At 38.9% G+C, this 19,481-nt stretch overlaps 1 protein-coding gene across 5 annotated transcripts in view; it reads left to right on the top strand.

Moving 5' to 3' along the window:
• The window catches only part of SYCP2 (synaptonemal complex protein 2), a 67,375-nt gene that overhangs the window by 27,120 nt on the left and 20,774 nt on the right, over positions 1–19,481 (top strand). For 3 of the 5 annotated variants that reach the window (XM_078443890.2, XM_078443894.2, XM_078443897.2), the window contains exons 13-23: positions 386–532; positions 3,716–3,815; positions 5,213–5,370; positions 7,085–7,154; positions 7,510–7,585; positions 8,118–8,251; positions 8,398–8,834; positions 16,141–16,268; positions 17,054–17,090; positions 19,117–19,187; positions 19,279–19,336. In XM_078443890.2, coding sequence (XP_078300016.2) covers positions 386–532; positions 3,716–3,815; positions 5,213–5,370; positions 7,085–7,154; positions 7,510–7,585; positions 8,118–8,251; positions 8,398–8,834; positions 16,141–16,268; positions 17,054–17,090; positions 19,117–19,187; positions 19,279–19,336 — 1,416 coding nt within the window. The remainder of the gene's footprint in view (positions 1–385; positions 533–3,715; positions 3,816–5,212; positions 5,371–7,084; positions 7,155–7,509; positions 7,586–8,117; positions 8,252–8,397; positions 8,835–16,140; positions 16,269–17,053; positions 17,091–19,116; positions 19,188–19,278; positions 19,337–19,481) is intronic. The other 2 variants (XM_078443896.2, XM_078443895.2) reach the window with 1 other exon arrangement.

Genomic DNA, 19,481 nt, shown 5'->3' with positions numbered 1-19,481 from the left:
GAACCATAAGTAATAGGACAGTATGATGTTAGAGGGTGAGTAGCTAAAAGATCTCTTGTCTCAGCATAGAGAGTGCCCCAATAAGATGTATGGGATTTTTAAAGTATGTTACTATTTTAGTACAGAAGATAGTTATTAATAGTTTTGATAACTTTAAAAATTAGAAGTATATGTCCTGCCTCTACTGCCAAAGTTGGTTTTATGTCTGTTGACATTTGAAACGTGGATGCTTTTTTGTTGGGTCAATCTGTAGGACTAAGTACATGGAAGACAGAATTGACCCAAGTGTGGGATGAGTAGGCGCTTGATTAAGACATCCAGTGATTTTTGAGAACTTTGTGTGGTTTGGAGTTTGAAATACTTTTTTCCACATTCTCTCCAACAGATTCTGGTGCCAGAAAGTCAAATCTCACCCATGCAAGAGGAAATCATTAGTTTGAAGGAAAAACCTAACTCCCAAAAGGAATTCGCTAAACCTCCAAAATGTATCAAAAACAGCAATCAAGGGGACAGAAAGAATAGTCAGCTTGGGGTAAATACGGTGTCAAAATAGTTGTTTATAAAACGGCATAGATCAAATCATTGCTGTATGTAATTATAGAAAAAGGTATCTAGAGTTTACATTAATGGTCGTCATCAATAACATTTCAGAGTATTTTCCCCTGCCTTTTACAAATGCAAACAAAAGCATTGTGCTTTAGCAATTCTGTTTATGTGTAAGTGTAAGAGAGTAACTACCACTTTTTACATTTATCCCCTGTTTTGTATTTGCTTTTGGCCTTATGCAGAACACAAATCCATAATGCAGTGTCTCTTTATTCACACAAGGACAGAAAGCAAAGTAGTAAGCTCTTCCTCCTCCTCCTCCTCCTCCTCCTCCTCCTCCTCCTCCTCCTCCTCGTGGAGACTCCCTTCTAGGCCACACTCAACAGAACCAGCACTCCACCTTCTTCCCTCGCTGTGACACTTGACATGGCCAACAGCCCTGTCTTTCCTATTGTCCTCTCCTCCTCTGATTTCTGCTAGCATTTTAATTGTCTCCCTACTCTGTCACTACGTTGGAGGTACTTTCCCTCCCTACATTCTGGATGTAGATTTGCTCTAAAAGCGTGGCTCAGCCTCCTGAACACGTCTGTGCCTTCTCGCTTACAGAGCTCCTTCACGTGCCCAGTGTAAACTCTTGAAATGTACCGGACCTCTCTTCAAAGTGCCACAGTGACGCCTCGCTCTTCTGGTGTTTCCTTTGGTGTGTCCCTCCAAGTCTTTTCCTAAAGTCTAACTTCAAACTCTTTTAAATCTTTTGTTTCAAATTCGCATCTGTCTGCATACTTCAGTGAGGCTACAGTTAGTGTTTGGATGGCGTCCTGAATCCAGCCTCCTCTCCTGTCACACCTAGGACCAAGGTACCCGCGGTGGTCCTTTCACAGCATCTCTCAAGTCCTTGCCTCCTCACGCCCTTCACTGTTGCTCATCTTCGCACACCTGGCTTGATGCAGCCACCCCCTCGTTGTTCTCGGACACGGTTGCTTCATCCTGTGAGCTACCCCGTGTGGTGTCCCATGCTTTTCTTAATACCGGCGTCCTGGTAGCATTCTTCTGCTCAGAAACTTTGTGATCTCTGTGTTTACCTTCCTGCCTCTAAACTCGGACTCGATTCTGGGACCTTCCGCGTCTCATTTTACTCTAAAGACCACTTTGAGTCACTTGCTTTTCTGCCTCTTTTTTATGTCGCACTAATTTTTGCGCCTCTACGTTCATCCATGTTGTGTGTCCTTTTTTTTCACTTTTCCCCATCTCCCCCCGGCCCTTACGTTTGCAAGGCTTGATGATTAATTTCACTTCCCTTCATGGACCTTTTCCCGCTGCAATTTTTACTGACTTCTCACCTTTACACAACTGGAACTCTCACAGGCTCCCCCATACACTTTGACGTGTTGGTGTTACTGTCCTTTCCCGTTAATCTTGTTTCTTCGTTAAGTGAAATGTCAGTTTCCTTAGACAATTCAGTTATAAAAGCCATTTGCCATTTGCTGTGCCTTTTGGTTTTTTTATGTAATATAATTTATAGTCAAATTGGTTTCCATACAACACCCAGTGTTCATCCGAACAGGTGCCCTCCTCGATGCCCATCCCCCATTTTCCCCTCTCCCCCACTCCCCCATCAACCCTCAGTGTGTTCTCAGTATCCAAGAGTCTCTTACGGTTTGCCTCCCTCCCGCTCTGTAACTTTTTTTTCCCTTTCCCCCATGGTCTTCTGTTAAGTTTCTCAAGATCCACATATGGGTGAAAACATACGATATCTGTCTTTCTCTAACTGACTTATTTCACTTAGCATGATACCCTCCAGTTCCATCCACGTTGCTGCAAATGGCCAGATTTCAAATGAATAAAGAAGATGTGGTTTATATATACAATGGAATACTACTTGGCAATGCTGTGCCTTTTATATCCAAGTTGTACCTTGAGTAGTTATTTAAAATTCTTAGGACCCCCACCTTAAACTCAGTAAGTCATAAACTCTGGAAAAGATCTCTCTAAAAAACATTGCACCGTTGTGAAATACCCACTGTGTTTTCGTTCAGAATTAACTGTGAAGCATTTACATGAATAAGTGACTTTCCAGGTCCCATTCACTATGCCGCTAGGAACTATCCTTCTTTGCACAAGAATCCATTGGTTCAGTAGTTTGTTTTCTGGTCGATCTTAGAATTCCCCCTTTTCCTCTCCTTTCTACCTTTCCTTCTTACCCCATTTACATACCTATTAAAATACCTGCAGTATTTTTTTTTTAGTCTCAGGGGCAGGTGCCTTTAAAAAACAACAACAACAACAACACGGTTCTCCTCTGCCTCTTTGCAGTTTTTCATCATCTCCTCCTTTATATGACGCCCCCTGAAACTCCTGTTCCTGCAGCCCTTGCCTCTGCTTGCCTCCCTCTGTTCAGTCACTCTAGAATGAAGTCAGAAAATGTGCATCTTTATCAGAGCCACTAGCTCGTGCGTGTGCTGCTGAGTCTCTGAATCCCTGCAGCTACCTTTACTCCAAAGTCAGTTTGGTCTCCACAGATTATTAGTACAATTTTTTAAAATATGTGAAAGTTTTGAGGAATGCTGAACGTTATGAAAGCATTCACGAACAAATTCGCCTAAGTCTGTATCCAAACATCACGCCCTGAAATAGAATAAGAAACTGAGCCATTGGTTGTAAGATACACCCAGTATCAGTAAAATATTTTCAGCTGGTATATAAAGGTGCTGTATTCCATATATCTGAATACTTTATAACTACTTTTTAAAAAATTATTTCTTAGCATGCGAGCAGGGCGAGGGGCAGAGAGAGAGAGGGAGAGAGAGAATCCCAAGCAGGCTTTGTGCTGTCAGTGTAGAACCTGACATGGGGCTTGAACTCACAAACTGTGAGATCATGACCTGAGCAGAAATCAAGAGTCGGACGCTTAACTGACTGAGGCACCCAGTGTCCCTCTATAAATACTTTTTAAAACAACATTCCTTGTTTGGGCTACCTATTCAATACCAAATATTTAGGATAGAACCTCTCAAGTCAGCCTAAAACAGAAATTTCTTGATATGATGTCATTTATAAAATACCATATGTCTTTTGGGTGTAGTCAAGGTAAATGTTATGAATAAAATTGTAGGACAGTTCATTTCAAAAGAGGATGTGTGTTTACTGTGGCTGCTTCTCATGGTTTCAGGTAATTACTCCTAGCAAAAGAAAAATGTCTGAAGCATCAATGATTATTCCTGGTGCAGATAGATACACTGTGAGAAGCCCAATACTTTTAATCAACACATGTAAGTTTTATATTCTTGAAAGATTTCTAACATACATATTTATATATATGTCCATATTTTTTTGCATATATATATATATGCATATATATATATATATACATATATATATATATATATATATATATACACACACACACACTTTTTTTTAATGTGTTTATTTTATTTTTGAAAGACCACAAGCAGGGGAGGGGCAGAGAGAGGGGGACAGAGGATCTGAAGTGGGCTCTGCGCTGACAGGGTGACAGCAGTGAGCCTGATGTGGAGCTTGAACTCACAAACCACGAGATCATGACCTGAGCTGAAGTCGGACACTTAACCGACTGAGCCACCCAGGTGCCCCAGACATTATTATATCTTTAAAGCAGGCATTTTTTAATTCAGAGATATTCTGGGGATTTAATTTACACAGAGGATAAGTTAGAGATATGGAAATTGTTAAGATACAAACCACAAACGTCTTCTAATTGCCAAGAAATTTCAAATTTCGAAGAAAGGTCTGACAGGTATTAACATATAAGCATTATTCAAAATATTAATACCCAGATTAATAACTTGTAATTTAAGCAGGAGTCAGCCATAACATAGCAGCTAAAACATTGTGTCCCTCGGGCTGCTTGGGCTTGTTCCCCTGCTCCCAGGTGTGTACTTTGTACAGATTATCCTCCAGGTGAGTTTAGAACCAGTTTTCTTTTCTTAAAGTGGAGCTAAAGTGTCTACCTCATCAAGTTGTTTAGAAGACAAAATGAAAATCATTCATTCAATGAGGAATATCGTGAAACATTTAGACAGTGCTGGTACCTACTAAGAGCTGAATAAAAATGAAAACATAATGCTATGTACTAGCTGCTATAAAACAGTCATATTTATTATTAGTCTTATGACAATTTAATAGTGACCTTCTGTTCCCAAAATCCAGTTGCCTCCTGGGCAATTGTCTAATATCCAACAGACTCCTCAATTTTAACAGGTCCCAAATAAATTGATTTTTCCACCCTCCCTGCTAGTTTTTTGTCCATTTTTTTACCTTGGTAAATGGCATCTGTATCCACTTATTCTTCTAAACCAGAAGTCTTGGGCCCATCCCAGCACCTCCCTTTTTTACATTCCTCATCCAAAAAGTGCCTCAGTAATAGCATATGTAATTTTAAAAATTTTATTTTGAGAGAGAGAGAGAGTCCACACGGGGTAGGGGCAGAGAGAAGGAGAAACAGAATCCCAAGCAGGCTCTGCACCATCAGCACAGAGCCCCATATGGGGCTCAAACTCATGAACTGTGAGATCACGATCTGAGCTGAGACCAAGAGTCGGACGCTTAATCGACTGCGCCACCCAGGTGCCCCGCAATATGTAATGTTTAAAACCCTACAAATACGGCAGTCCTTTGTCCTCCTTTTTAGCAACACCACGAAGAGGAAGAGTTAAACCACCGCTGCACATGATGAGTTCTGCAGAAAAACCTGATATTCCTAAAACGTCCGAAAGTGGGGTGGATAATGCTGAATCACTTACATCCAGACCATCTGAAGAAAGAAAGAGCAGAGATAGTACAGACAAAGTAATTTTACTTTGACCACATTTTAAAAAATTAATTTTATCAACTTACTATAGAAATACATATTGAGCTAATTTCTTTTGCAAGTAGTGTCTCACTTTGTTTAAAATATTACCGTATATATATATCTATATATCTATGTATATATACATATGACTTCTTGTTCTTGAAAGTCAGTCCTTATGACTTTTATTTATTTTGCTACCAATAAAATTTAGGAATATCCATTCAATATAACTTTGATTTATGTATTCGGGAGGAGAAATGGACTTGCCATCATTCTTTAGTTTATTATACAAGTTAGTGTCTGCTAGAAATGTAAAATACAAGTGGACTGTGTCCTTAAGTATCTCAAAGTCTATTGTGGAAATTAGATAGATTAATAAGATAATTATAATATTGTCTAAATGTTCTCAGACTGTCCATAAAGGAAGCAGTAGGAACCTAATGGAGGGGCAGGTGCCTAGCCCCAGAGCTGGAGGCGTGGGTGAAGACCAGGAAATGCTCTTGAAGAACAACAGATAAGAGAATAGGGAAAAGAAAGTTATTTCCTGGGAGATGTAGGAGGTAATGAGAGATACAGGTAAGTTAAGTTTGTAGATGAGGAGGAGCACCTAACAGGTCTGTTTTCTCTGAAGTGTCAGGTGAGCTTGGTGAATTTCTATTGCATTATGTCGCAGGAGAGGCTCAGAGACCTGTAAAGATTGAAATAGCTACTAAGACATAATGGAGAGAAGGAAGAGTAAGTAAAGGTGTGAGGCAAAGTGAAGGCCTTCTAAATTTAAGGCTGAATTCTGTCACATGTATTAGTTCAGAAATATGTGTAATTTTCTCCAGCAAAGCTTAACAGCCTTGTTACTGCAGTGAAAAAGAATAGGTGTGGGTTTGAGAAAGATGAAATGGTATGTGGCAGAATGATCAACGGTACTAAGAAAAGAGTCAGAAGGAGTTGTTCCGATTTTCAGGCTAAGTGTTCCTTAATCCGGGCACTGTCATTCATTCAGTGGTGTGGTGTGGTCCTGAGTGTTCTAGGCCTGTGCCTTTTCGTCAGGGAGCCCTTCGGTCCTCGTGACAACCAAACGCACCAGCACGTGTTCCCACTGCTCTTCTCGCGACTTAGAGACCCACTGGCCGGATTCAGTAGGGGAGACAGGCAGGACGAGGCACGATGTCCCAGCCTGTAGGGTGTGTTTCTCTGATAGTCACGGCAGGTTTTTATTTGATCTGGGTACATGTGTATCTGTGGCTATGGAAAGAAGGAAGCTTGGTGTAGGCAAGAAGTCGCCTGCCCAGTGGCCACAACTTTACCAAATCCTTTAATGTTTCGTAACTTCCCAATCTTCTAGGCATGTTGGTGAAAAGACCAGAATAGGTGCAGGCTGTGAGAGCAGCAGCAGAGCAGTAGACGTGCCGTGGCGATTCTAGAGAGTGTCGGCTACAGATGGAAGCCGAATTACTGTACTAGCCCTGGATGAGTCCAGAAAATTTGTAGAATCTTCTGCCTTGTCTGCAATGAAAATGGTTTTCTTGTGTTTTTGGATAAGCAATATCCTGGAATGGGCATCATCTTTATGAAACAGTAGAAGTACTATCCAACTTTTAATAGCAAGGCAAATTTATTTTAAAGGTTTTAAACATTAACACGGTGACTTTTAAGGGTTGTTTTCTTATAATACCTTGTTTAAATTAACATTAACATGTCCCCTATGTTTTATAGCGTATCAAAACTGCTAAAGCTGTAGAGAAGACGGAAAACAAGGACACTGAATTCCTAAGCCAAAATTTTAGTAAGTACTTCTTAAATTTAATTTTACTTTCTCTTTAAAAAAATATTTTATTCTTTTTATAATATTTATATATTTATAAAATTTATGTATTTATATATAATATTTATAATATTTATAAAATATTCTTTTCATATTTTCCTTCAATTCCACTGACTTTCGTTGATTTGAAAAAGAAAGATTCATAATGAATGCATTTGGCTTTATGCATTTAGAAACGTAGAGGTTACAGGAAAATATTCTACAGTCTCTATTTAAAAGAACATCAGTCTCTCCTTCCTAATATGTGAACCTTGATCAAATTGTATACCGACTCCCATTTTACCCTGCCAGCTGCATACAAAACTGAAAATGCCAGAATTTTGGTTTTATTTAGATAAACTGCCGGATGCTGTTCCTGACTCACAGACAGTGGGAAAAAAAGATAAACCTGGGTAAGTATCAAAAACCATCAAGTAACTCAGCATATATGAATGTTGTTTTAGATTAATGTAATAAATTTAAAAGAAAAGGCCCATGTATTCTTAGAAGGTGGGATTGGCTGTAGCTCTGATCATCACATGTATTACTATGACTGCGCAATGGGGAATAGTCTGCTTTTCCATAGCAGCCAACAGAACTGTTTTTCAAATTGACTCAAAATGAATGGGATTTTTAAAAGAATAAGGTATGAATGTCAAGAAATTTAACCTAGTTTAAATGCACAGTAGTACATGTAAGATACGAGACATATTAGTAGATATCAAATAGTGGCGATAATAGACCTTTTGTAACAACATTTTTTAATCTCATCAGTTATATAGTAAATTTCAACTTTCATCATGACTTACCAAAATATTTTCATACTTGACTATTAACAAATGACCATCGATAAACATTGACTAGATACAAAAAAAATCAAGGTCTCAGGTCAGAGTCCTAGGCTAATGTTTTATGATACGTTAAGCAGGCTGTTTTATTTTCCAGGTTATCTGATGTGTTGGACAACGTCTGTGGAAATAAGATGAACTCCAAATGGTCATGTTGGACCCCTGTAGCAAATATTAACCTACGTAATAACAAAAGAGCAAGTACTTCATCAGGAGATACATTCAATCAAGGTGAAACATCGTTTTTTCTGTATATAACAGGAGCTCAGGGAAATACTCATTTCTTTAAATGTCTAATAAACATCTTGGATGTTAACAAATTTATGTGTTACCAGTTTATTAGGTTCCTAAAGATAAATGTTTTATTTTTCCACTAGGTATTATTGTCAAAAAACTTACTAAACAGAAATCATCCTCTTCAACGTCTGGTGATAATTGTGAAGAAACAGAAAAGGTGCAGCATAAGAAAAAAACATCGCAGCATAGCGAAATAGATAAAGTGGAAGTAGGAGTTTGCAAAAGAGACAGTCAGCAACAACTAAATCATCCTAAACGTTCAGAGCTGAAAAACACTGAAAGTACCAAGCAGAGTGATTGGCGTATTGAATCTGAAACTACTTTCAAATCCGTTCTCTTAAATAAGACAGTTGAGGAATCTCTGATCTATAGGAAGAAGTACATATTGTCAAAAGACATGAATACCGCTATTTGTGATAAAAGCCCTTCTCCTAGAAAAAATGTGAAAAGTCACAGAAGATCAGGGAAAAGATTAACGTCTCAACTTGATTCCTGGGATCTGAAACAAAAACAAATGGTGAGCTTTCAGTGTGTTTGGTTTCTGCATACTTACGATATGCCTACCTAATAACATAGACAGTGAAAGACGCTTTCTTGAGTGCTGCAGAGTTAACATTCGTGAGACCTCGTTCTTTAACTCAGGTCTCCAGTGTGCGAGTGAGTACCTCCCGACTCCCTCACCTTGTCCTGGCACCAGCCCCCACCGAGCCAGCGTGCCTGCAGGCGCAGGGCAGGTGTGTAAATGGGTGTAGCAAGAAAGCACCCGGCAGCCCCTCGTCTCCTCCCATTGGCTCTCCTTCACTCTGCCCCGCAGGTGCTCTGAGCATGTGTATGCAACCGTCTGTGCCTCTCTCACGGTGCTTATCTTTGTTTTAAAAACTGGTTGTCTCTGTGTGTTCTTTTTCCTCCTGCTTTAACCTCTTAGAGTTTAAAGATTGTGTTTTATCCGTTGTTATCCTGAACGGCCTAGCAGTTTTGCACACGGTAGCATCTACATTTCTTGAATGATTGCATCCAAGTTTAGCAAGATTTTTCAAGAAAAGATGTAGGTGGAGTGCAGGAGTCGATCTTCTGTCCTGTTGCTCATCCCCTTTGGAGCCTTTACCTCCTACGTGAGGTTAATCCTCCGTAGGACATCTCTAGTAGGGGTTTGAGCGGCGCCATACTTTAGGCTGAAAGTTTACTTTTTGTAGCAGTTACAGGAAATCTTTTTCTTGTCATTGCTGTCAAGATGCAGATTAAGAAAACTCTGTAATTAGAATACATTTCCACTGCCAGTCATACAGTCTGTTCCTCACTGCTCCTTAGAAGATCCAGCTTTTACAGGCTTCTATTTTCATTTATCATCCAGAGTGGTATTAATACCTGGATAGCCAAATATCTAGAGGTGATGTAAAATGTTCATGTGTTGGGACATCTCACCATGCAGATGAGATACTTAAGAGGTAATTTCCGATTGTTCTTTTATGGTTAGACATTATTTCCTTTGTCTCAACCGGCCTTTGTATTTTGTCTTTAATCTGTATTTCACTTTGCCTGCTTTGGCAACTTTCTTCTTTGACCAAATCCTTTTGGGTCACTTTTTCATGTTTCTTAGTATGCTGTTCTTTCTAGTCTTAGCTATTTAGTTCCTTCAGACCCAGGGAAAGTAGGTTCTTTTTGTCTGAGTGCTGAGCTTTTATTTTCAGCTGTTTTCTTTGCAGTTTAGAATCATTCCACAGAATTTCCCTAAGCCGGCTACTCGTTTTTTCCTGGGAGCATGGAAACTGATCATGTCTTTTAAGCTGTGCTCTGATTCTTTAAAATCCACTTTCCTGTCTTAGGAAGTTCTCTTCAGTCTCACACAGTGGTGCTCCCTGTGTTATAAGACTTTCTGCCACTCGCATACATGGATGACTCTCTTTTTAAGGTAGGCATCCGATTCTGCTTCTTGTTTACTGTTAATCCAGAGAAATAGAACCTCTGTAGCACGATGGTACACATTTCCCAAGTTGGCTCTAATTATGCTGGAAGTTCTTAAATCACACGCTCGCTATTTTATGGGGAGTTCATTTTTGCTACAGTTCGAAGCCAAGTAATCTCAAGAAGAGATAGTAAGTAATAACTTACTATCTTTGTTACATATAAAAACATACACGTAGGGGCGCCCGGGGGGCTCAGTTGGTTAAGCATCTGACTCTTGATTTTGAATCGGGTCATGATCTCGCGGTTTGTGAGGTGGAGCCCCGTGTCTGACAGCGTAGGGCCTGCTTGGGGTCCTCTCTCTCTCTCTGCCTCTCCCCCCCCCCCCAAGTAAACTTTAAAAGACAAAACAAACCCATAAACTTAAAAATGGTTAAAATAGTAAATTTTGTATTTATGTTCATGTTGTATTTTACCATAATTAAAAACAAAACATATGCCTGGTTCCCTGAGAAAGGTAAAACTAAAGTTAAGACAAGAGAACTCATGTCTTTATTATAGGGAGTTTTCTTTCAGCCAAATTACCTAAAATTATGCAGGTAATAATTCTTTGTAGTCCTTCCATTTTTAGAGTATTATTCGTTTTTACTTTTTTTTTAAGTAATCGCTACACCCAGTGTGGGGCTTGAACTCACAACTGCATGATCAAGAGTCGCACGTACTACCGACTGAGGCAGCCAGATGCCCCTAAAATAATGGGATTTTTTAGAGCAGTCTCAGGTGTATAAGTATACAGAGTTCCCATATGCCCCTTCACCCACACCCCAGTTTCTCCTGTCATTGACATCTTACATCAGTGGGTATATGGGTTACAAATTATGCACCAACATCGTTACATTATTATTAACTAAAGCCTGTAGTTGAGGTTAGAGGTTAAAGTAGAGTTGAGGTTCATTCATTGTGTTGTATGTTCTGTGTGTTTTGATAGATGTATAGCAGCCTGTACCTACTGTTACATTATCCTACATAATCGTTTTCCTGCCTACACTTCCCCTGTGCTAACTCCCTCCTAAAACTCGTGTCGATCACTGATCTTGTTGCTGTCTCCGTAGTACTTTTGCCTTTTCCAGAATGTCGTAGAATTGGAACCATATAGTATGTAGTCTTTTCACATGGCTTCTTTCACTCAGCGACATGCCGTGACGTGTCTCTGTGTCTTTTCAGGGCTTGACGGCTGATTTTTTTTTGCTGCTGAGTAACATCCCATTGCATGGTGTACCGAGATTTGTTTATCTGTTCACCTGTGAAAGGACATCTTGGTTGCTTCCGTGGTTTAACACTTAATAAATAAAGCTTCTGTAAACATTCACGTGCAGGTTTTAGGTGGACGTAAGCTTCCAACTCATTTGGGAGAATTGCTAGATCGTGTGTTTAGTTTTGTAAGAGACCGCATGTCTTCCCAAAGTGGAAAAAGTGGCTGTACCATTTTTGCATTCCAAGCAACAGATGAGTGAGTTCCTATTGGTCTACACCCTTGCCAGTATTGGGTGTTGTCAGCGTTTTGGATTCTAGCTGTTGTCGTATGTGCTCAGTGGTGTCTTGTTTTAATTTGCAGTTTTCTCATGATCTATGATTTTCAGCATCTTTTTATATTTTTATTTACCCTCTGTATGTCTTCCTTGGTGCATTACGTATTCAGATCTCTTACTCATTTTTTAAGTGAGTTCTTTGTTACTGTTGAGTATCAATAGTTGTTTGTATAATTTCGATACAGGCACGCCAAACTTTATTGCACTCTGTAGATGTTGCATTTTTTACAAACTGAAGGTTTGTGGCAACCCTGTATTGAGCAAGTGTATTGGTGCCGTTTTTCTAACAGCATTTGCTCACTTTTGTCTCTGTCACATTTTGGTAATTTTCATGATATTTCAAAGTTTTTCGTTATTATTGTATCAGTTATGGTGATCTGTGATCAGTGTTTTTTGTTCCGATTGTAATTGAAGTGCCACAACCCAACCACACCCAGAGAAGATGGCAGACGTGACAAATGCGTTTGTCTCGCTCCACTCACTGGCCACTCCCTCGTCTCTCTCCCTCCCCTCAGGCCTCCCTATTCCCTGAGACACCCAGTAGTGAAATTTGGCCAGTTAATAACCCTACCGTCGTCGTCTCTCCGTGTTCATGTGAAAGGAAGAGGCACACGTCTCTCAGTCTCTCACTTGAAGTTGAAAGCTAAAAAAATAGGATTAAGTTTAATGAGGAAGGCAAGCAGAAAGCTGAGATAAGCAAAAAGCTCAGCCTCTTGTGAAACCATTTTACTGCTGACCTGGAGAAGGTTTTAGTGGCCCGGATAGAAGCTCAAACCAACCGCCAAATTCTCTTCCGCCAAAGGCTAATTAAGAGCAAGGCCCTAACTCCCTTCAATTTTATGAAGGCTGCGAGCAGTAAGAAAAGGTTGAAGCTGGCAGAGGTTGGTTCATGAAGTTTAAGGGAAGAAGCTGTCTCTAGAACCTAAAAGGGCAAGGTGAGGCAGCAAGTGCTGACGTAGAAGCTGCGGCAAGTTCTCTGGAAGATCCAGCCGGAATAAAATAAGTAATAAGTTTGGCTCCATTAAACAGTGGATTTTCAGTGTAGACAAAATAGCCTTATCTTGGAAGAAGGTACCATTTGGGACTTCGATAGCTAGAGACAAGTCAATGTCTGGCATCAGAGCTTCAAAGGACAGGCTGACTCTTTTGTTAGGAACTAATGCAGCTGGTGATAGGAAGTTGAAGTCAGTGCTCATTTAATGTTGTAAAAAATCCTAGGACCCTTAAGAATCATGCTAAATCCCTTCTGCCTGTGCTTTATAAATGGAACAGCAAAGCCTGGGTGACAGCATATCCGTTTATAGCACAGTTTGCTGAATGTTGTAAGCCTGCTGTTGAGACCTGCTCAGAAAAATATGATTCCTTTTAAAATATTATTACTCCTCAGGGCACTTTTGTGGCTCAGTTAAGTGTGTGACTCTTGGTTTGGGCTCAGGTCATGATCTTGCCATTTGTGAGTTCGATCCCCACATTGGTCTCTGTGCTGACAGCTGTGGAGCCTGCCTGGGATTCTCTGTCTCCCTCTCTCCTCTCCTCCTCCTCCTCCTCCTCCTCCTCCTCCTCCTCCTCCTCCTTCTCCTCCTCCTCCTCCTCCTCCTCCTCCTCCTCCTCCTCCTCCTCCTTCTCCTCCTCCTTCTCCTCCTCCTTCTCCTCCTCCTCCTCCTCCTCCTCTTCCTCCTTCTCTCTCTCTCTCTCTCTCTCCCTCCCTCCCTCCCTCCCTCTCTCTCTCTTTCTCAATAAACACTTAAAAAATAAAATATTATTTCTCACTGACATTATATCTGGTCACTCAAGAGCTTTGATGGAGATACACAACAAAATTAAAGTTTTTATGCCTGCTAACACAACATCCATTCTGTAGCCGGTGGATCAAAGAGTAATTTCTACTTTCAAGTCTTACTGTTTAAGAAATACATTTCATATGGCTACAGCTGCTGTAGATAGTGATTCCTGCGATGGATCTGGGTAAACTAAATTGAAAACCTCTGGAAAGGATTCACCATTTGAGATACCATTAAGAACATTTATGATTCATGGAAAAAGGTCAAACTATCAACATTGACAGGAGTTTGGAAGAGTTGATTCCAATCTACATGGACGACGTTGGGGGATTCAGGACTTGAGTGGAGGAAGGAGGTACCTAAGTAGCTACAGATGTGGTGGAAACAGCTGGAGAACTGGAATTAGAAGTGGAGCCTGAAGAGGGGACTGAATGGCCGAAATCTCACAATGAAATTGAATGGATGAGGAGTTGCTTCTTATGGAGGAGCAGAGAAAGTGGTTTCTTGAGATGGAATCTACTCTTGGGGAAGATTCTGGGAAGATTGACCACAAAGAATGTAGAATATTACATGAACTTAGCTGAGAAAATCATAGGCGTCGCTTGAGAAAATTGACTTCAATTTTTGAAAGAAGTTCTGCTGTGAGTAAAATACCATGAAGCAGCGTTGCATGCTACACGGGAATCGCCCATGAAAGGGAGAGTCCGTCAGTGCAGCCAACTTCATTGCTGTCTTATTTTAAGAAATGGCCACAGCCGCCCTAGTCCTCAACAGCCACCGCCCTGTTCAGTCAGCAGCCACCAGTGATGAGGCAGAACCCTCTACCAGCAAAAAGATTACCATTTGCTGAAGACTCAGGTGATTAGCATGTTTTAGCATTGAAGTATTTTTTAATTAAGGTATGTACTTTGTTTTTTTAAGACATAATGGTATTGTGCATTTAATAGGCTGCAGTATAGCGTAAGCATAACTTTTATATGTGCTGGGAAACCAAGTTCATTGGACTCATTTTAATGCATTACTCGCTTTATCTCTGTGATCTAGAACCAAACCCACGGTATGTTGTGGTATGCCTGTCCAAATCCTTTATCAGATATGTGTTGCACAAATATTTTCTGTTTATGGCTTATCTTTTCATTTTCTAAACAGTGTCTTTTACAGAGCGGAAGTTTTTAATTTTAGTGAAGTTCTACTTACCAACTTTGTGTTTTGTGGATTGTGCTTTTGGTGTTATAGACAAAAAGGCATTGCCAAACCCAAGATCACCTAGATTTTCTTCTATGTTACCTTCTAGGAGTTTTATAGTTTGCATTTTACATTTAGGTTTATGGTCCTTTTTTTTTTTTTTTTTTTTTTTTTAATGTTTGTTTAGTTAGAGAGAGAGAGGCAGAGGGAGAGACGGAGAATCCCAAGCAGACACCACGCTCAGAGCAGAGCCCGACGTGGGGCTTGATCTCACAACTGTGAGATGATGACCTAAGCCAAAATCAAGAGTCAGAGGCTTAACTGACTGAGCCACCCAGGCACCCCTGTGGTCCCTTTTAAGTTAATTTTTTTGTGAAAGGTGTAAGGTCTGTCCGGATTCTGGTTTGTTTGTTTTGTTTTGTTTTGTTTTGTTTTGTTTTGTTTTGTTTTGTTTTTGCATGTGGATGTGTGGATGTCCAGTTATTCCATCGCCGTCTGCTGAAAAGACTGTCCTTTCTCCATTGCATTGCTTTTGCTCCTTTGTCAAAGATCAGATGACTATGAGGGCTTATTTCTGGGCTCTCTGTTTTGTTCTATTATTCTATTTGTTCTTTCATCAATACCACACTATAGTGATTGTTGTATCATTTTAGCAAGTCTTAAAGTAGGGTAGTGTCAATCTGACAACTTTGTTCTTCAACATTATATTGGCTATTCTGGGTCTCTTGCTTCTCTGTGTACATTGTAGAATCACTTTGTTGATATCCACAAAATAACTTATGGGATTTTTGTTGGGATTACATGAACTCTAGATCCAGTTGGGAAGAACGGACATCTTGACAATATTAACCTTCCTATCTGTGAACCTGAAGTTTCTCTCCATTTATTTAGAGTCTTTGATTGTCTTCATTCGTCATATAGTTTTTCTCATATAGAGCTCATACATGTTTTGTTAGATTTATACTTGAGTATTTCATTTTGGGGGGAGTACTAATGTAAACGGAATGTAATTTCAAATTCTAGTTGTTCATCACTAGTTTATAAGAAAGCAGTCAACTTTTGTATATTAACCTTGTATCCTTCAGCAATGCCATCACAGTTGTATTTTAGTTCCATTTATTTTTACATGGATGGAAACTTTTCTTTTGATCTCTACAGAGCACTCTGCGTGGTTCTCTTTGTTAAGTTTTATCCTGTGTTATTTAATGCCTAACGAAGCCCAAACTTACTAAATCATTTCTTACCCGCTTTATTTCTCTTTGTAGTTATATATAAAACCAGATTTTTCTTAAACATTTCTTTCAGCCTTTATTTTCCTTTGAAGGTTAACTGGTAGAGTCTTAAAGTAACTTATACATTGTTTCAGAGGGAAAAGTCAAAAGAGAAAGGATTTACCGATGCAGCAGACTCCTTGATAAACCAACTCAATAAGAGATATAAACCCAAGGATGACATAAAGTCTACAAGAAAATTCAAGGAGTCTTTGATTGATGGGTATGTACTTAAATTTTAGACATAAATATTTTTCTGACAGATCCAACTAAATTATTTCACAGTTACAAGAAAATTAGTTTTGAACATGTTCAAATAGTATTAACTTTCTAGTAGAAAACACCTAGTTACTTACTTTTGTAAATAGTAGCTGTTTTAATTATACAGGAAGGGAACTAAATTTGAAATTAGTCATTGTAGTATGTGATTATATTTTATAAAGTATCAAAATACCATATTGATAGAGCATACCTTTTCATAAGTCTTTAGGCTATCGACATTTTCAGATTTTATTTATTGAGCCTAGTGATGAGTAAGACTAAATACGTGTACATATGTTGCTTGAACGGAATAGGAAATCGAAATGAGCTGAGCTGAGTCGCTTTCATATAATAAATATGTTATTTTTTGTCTGCAGTCTTTCTGAAGGTTAGGTCTTTTCTTATTAAAAGATGTTTCTTTACAGGTTGTAGGTGGTTAATTCATGTCTAAATTAATTCTGGCCTTACTACAAGGCATGAAACCCTCTCATGGCAGAACCATTCGTTTCAAATTGCTCGGCACCTTTTGCCGCGTGCGTGGTTCAGCTTAGAATTAGCGGTTATGGTTGCTGTTTACGAGGAGGGAGGTTGCAGGATTACGAGACTAGTCTTGTCACACTGCAGTTATTTACAGTGTACCGAATGTAAACTTAGCGACCCAAATGTTTTACCTTACCTAACATGGCTTTTACGAAGAACATTCCACTGATGATTGCTTGTTTCATTTTGACAATATCTCTTTTATAGTGGTTTTTCAAACAAATCTGATCTACAGCTCAGTAAGGTAGGTTTCATTTATTTCACTACACCAAATGTATAGTCAAACTCTGATAACTGTAAACATAAAATGGAAGCACAGTAGGATGGAGTTAATGTTTTCAGCATGTTGATAAATGGGTTAAACGACCGCAAGTTTAGTGACAAGTGCTCGAAATAGTCCTTTCTGTTCTGCTTTTCAAAATAAAAGTTCCTCTCTCTTAAGTTATTTATTTACTTCTTTTGAGAGAGAGAGACCGAGAGAGAAGGGGCAGAGAGAGGGAATCCCAAGCGGCAGTGCAGAGCCCAGCGTAGGGCTTGATCTCACCAACTGTGAGATCATGACCTGAGCTGCAGTCAGGAGTTGGACGCTTAACTGACTGAGCCGCCTAGGTGCCCCCAAAATGTTTCTTTTACGTGTGTGAGTGTGATATTTTCACTTTCTGCCTTGTGATTCAATAAATCTTTGTTTTCATTTGTTTTCCTTAGCTAATCTCATCTCTTCTGACAAGAAGATCTTTCTTAACTCTGTATTTCTGTTAAAAAAATTATTTATGCAGGCTTAAAATACCAATTGCCTTTGAATTATTCCTCACAATTACTTCCTATCCATTTAATTTCAAGTTTTGAGGTTCACCTTCTGTACGTTCCTCTTACATCACCCTCTGCCGCCTTATGTAGCTCCTTTATCCTAGTTTGAGTTCTCATTTCTAATCCCTGGATTATTGCAGTGGCATTTATGTAATTTTTTTGCCTCTAGTATTTCTCTTGTCAGTCCGCCATTCTGTTCAGTGCCAGCTTTTTCTCTTTTTAAAGCACACACTTCAGCTGTGCCATTCTGTTCAGATGCCTTCTCTGGTCCCTGTTGCTTACTGAGTGCAGACTTAGGCGGGCTCTCTAGTCCCTTTAAAAGTCTGTCTTTATTTCCGAGTATTAGTTCCCTAGACATGTCTCCTTTAGCTGAAGCATAATAACTTGAGATTCCCCGAAGTGTTTTCCCTAAGTGCTTATTCTCTTTTTCTTCCCCTCTTTATGAAAAACCGAACTGAGTCGGGATGCTCTCACACTCTTTTCTGCTCATCAGAGCTTGATTTCTCCTCGCGAGTCTTGCTTCAGAGTCCGCCTTCTTTTTGAAAACTTGCAAACCCCACATGGGCAGAATCTGCACGCCAGTTCCTTTGTACCATTTTTTGATACTTTACTGAGTCTTGCAGTTCTTTTTTCTCTCTGGTGTCTTCTATTAGAGTGTGTCTGTTTAAATCATCTTTGTATCCTGTGTGACACTTCTGCTTACTTTTGTATCTCTCTTTATATCTTGGCTTATCTTTGTGTCTTCTGTAATACCTACACACACTAGCGTGCAATAGACGAGTTTAACAGATGTATCTAAACACTGGTAAAAATCATATTGGAAAGGATAACTCAGATAAGCGATCAGAGGAGTAATATATTAAGGGATAAACTTTCTGGAATAATACACATAATTATATATAAGATAGCCGAAGTACATAATCAAATTGAATATAGTTAACAACTAAAATGAATGTTTTGTTTTAATATTTCCAACTTATTAGACTTCTGAGCATCTCTTTTCGGTAAGCAATCATTTAGTGATATTAGTAGTGATCTTCCATAAACCTTAGTCTCTCCCAAAGTTTTTCTGTTGAAGACTTTAAAGCAAACAAGTCTAGAAAAAAAAGAAGCATGTTTCTTTTGTGATTCTGGAATCACTAAGGTTCAGCTTGTTTTGAAACCAGTGAAAAGGTCATTTACCTGTGTACAGTGATGGCAGTGCATATTAAAAAGTAAGGATTCTATGTTTGTATTTAACTTACTTTCAGTCATATTCTTATTTAATACCTAAGTCTTCAAAATTTATAACAGTGTGGATGTTTAATACTTTTATTCAGTTTACATTAAGGCAACAGCTACAGATGGAAAATATGAGTAGAAACAGGTAGAAAATAGATGAAAAATACAATTGCGCATGTTGTTTGCCAAGTATACTAATGTACAAGTTTCAATGGTTGTATATAAACTTCTTTTGTATTTAGGAAAAAGTTCAGAAAAAAAGTTATAGGCAACTGAAGACTACTTTTGTTAATGTTACTTCTGAATGCCCACTGTAAGTAATTTTTCATAGATCTTGCAGTTTTCTTCATATACGAAGAATATTTATTATATAATGAAGTTAATATTTCTCTTCATTTTTACAGGAATGATGTTTACAATTTTAACTTGAATGGCGCTGATGAGCCTATTATAAAACTTGGAGTAAGCTAGAAATCAGTATTTTGTATTGGTTATTCAGTATTTATTTTGTATTCACTATATTGTTATTACAGTGTATGTTTTTTGGTTTCCATTCTCTCGTAGATATGCTTTAAAGTATGTTTAAATACTTTAAAACTTCTTTTGT

This window comes from Panthera onca, chromosome A3 (assembly GCF_046562875.1).
Source record: "Panthera onca isolate mPanOnc1 chromosome A3, mPanOnc1 haplotype 2, whole genome shotgun sequence".
Taxonomy (NCBI): domain Eukaryota; kingdom Metazoa; phylum Chordata; class Mammalia; order Carnivora; family Felidae; genus Panthera; species Panthera onca.
The sequence above is the reverse complement of the archived record's forward strand: the minus strand, read 5'-3'. Positions and strand labels throughout refer to the sequence as shown.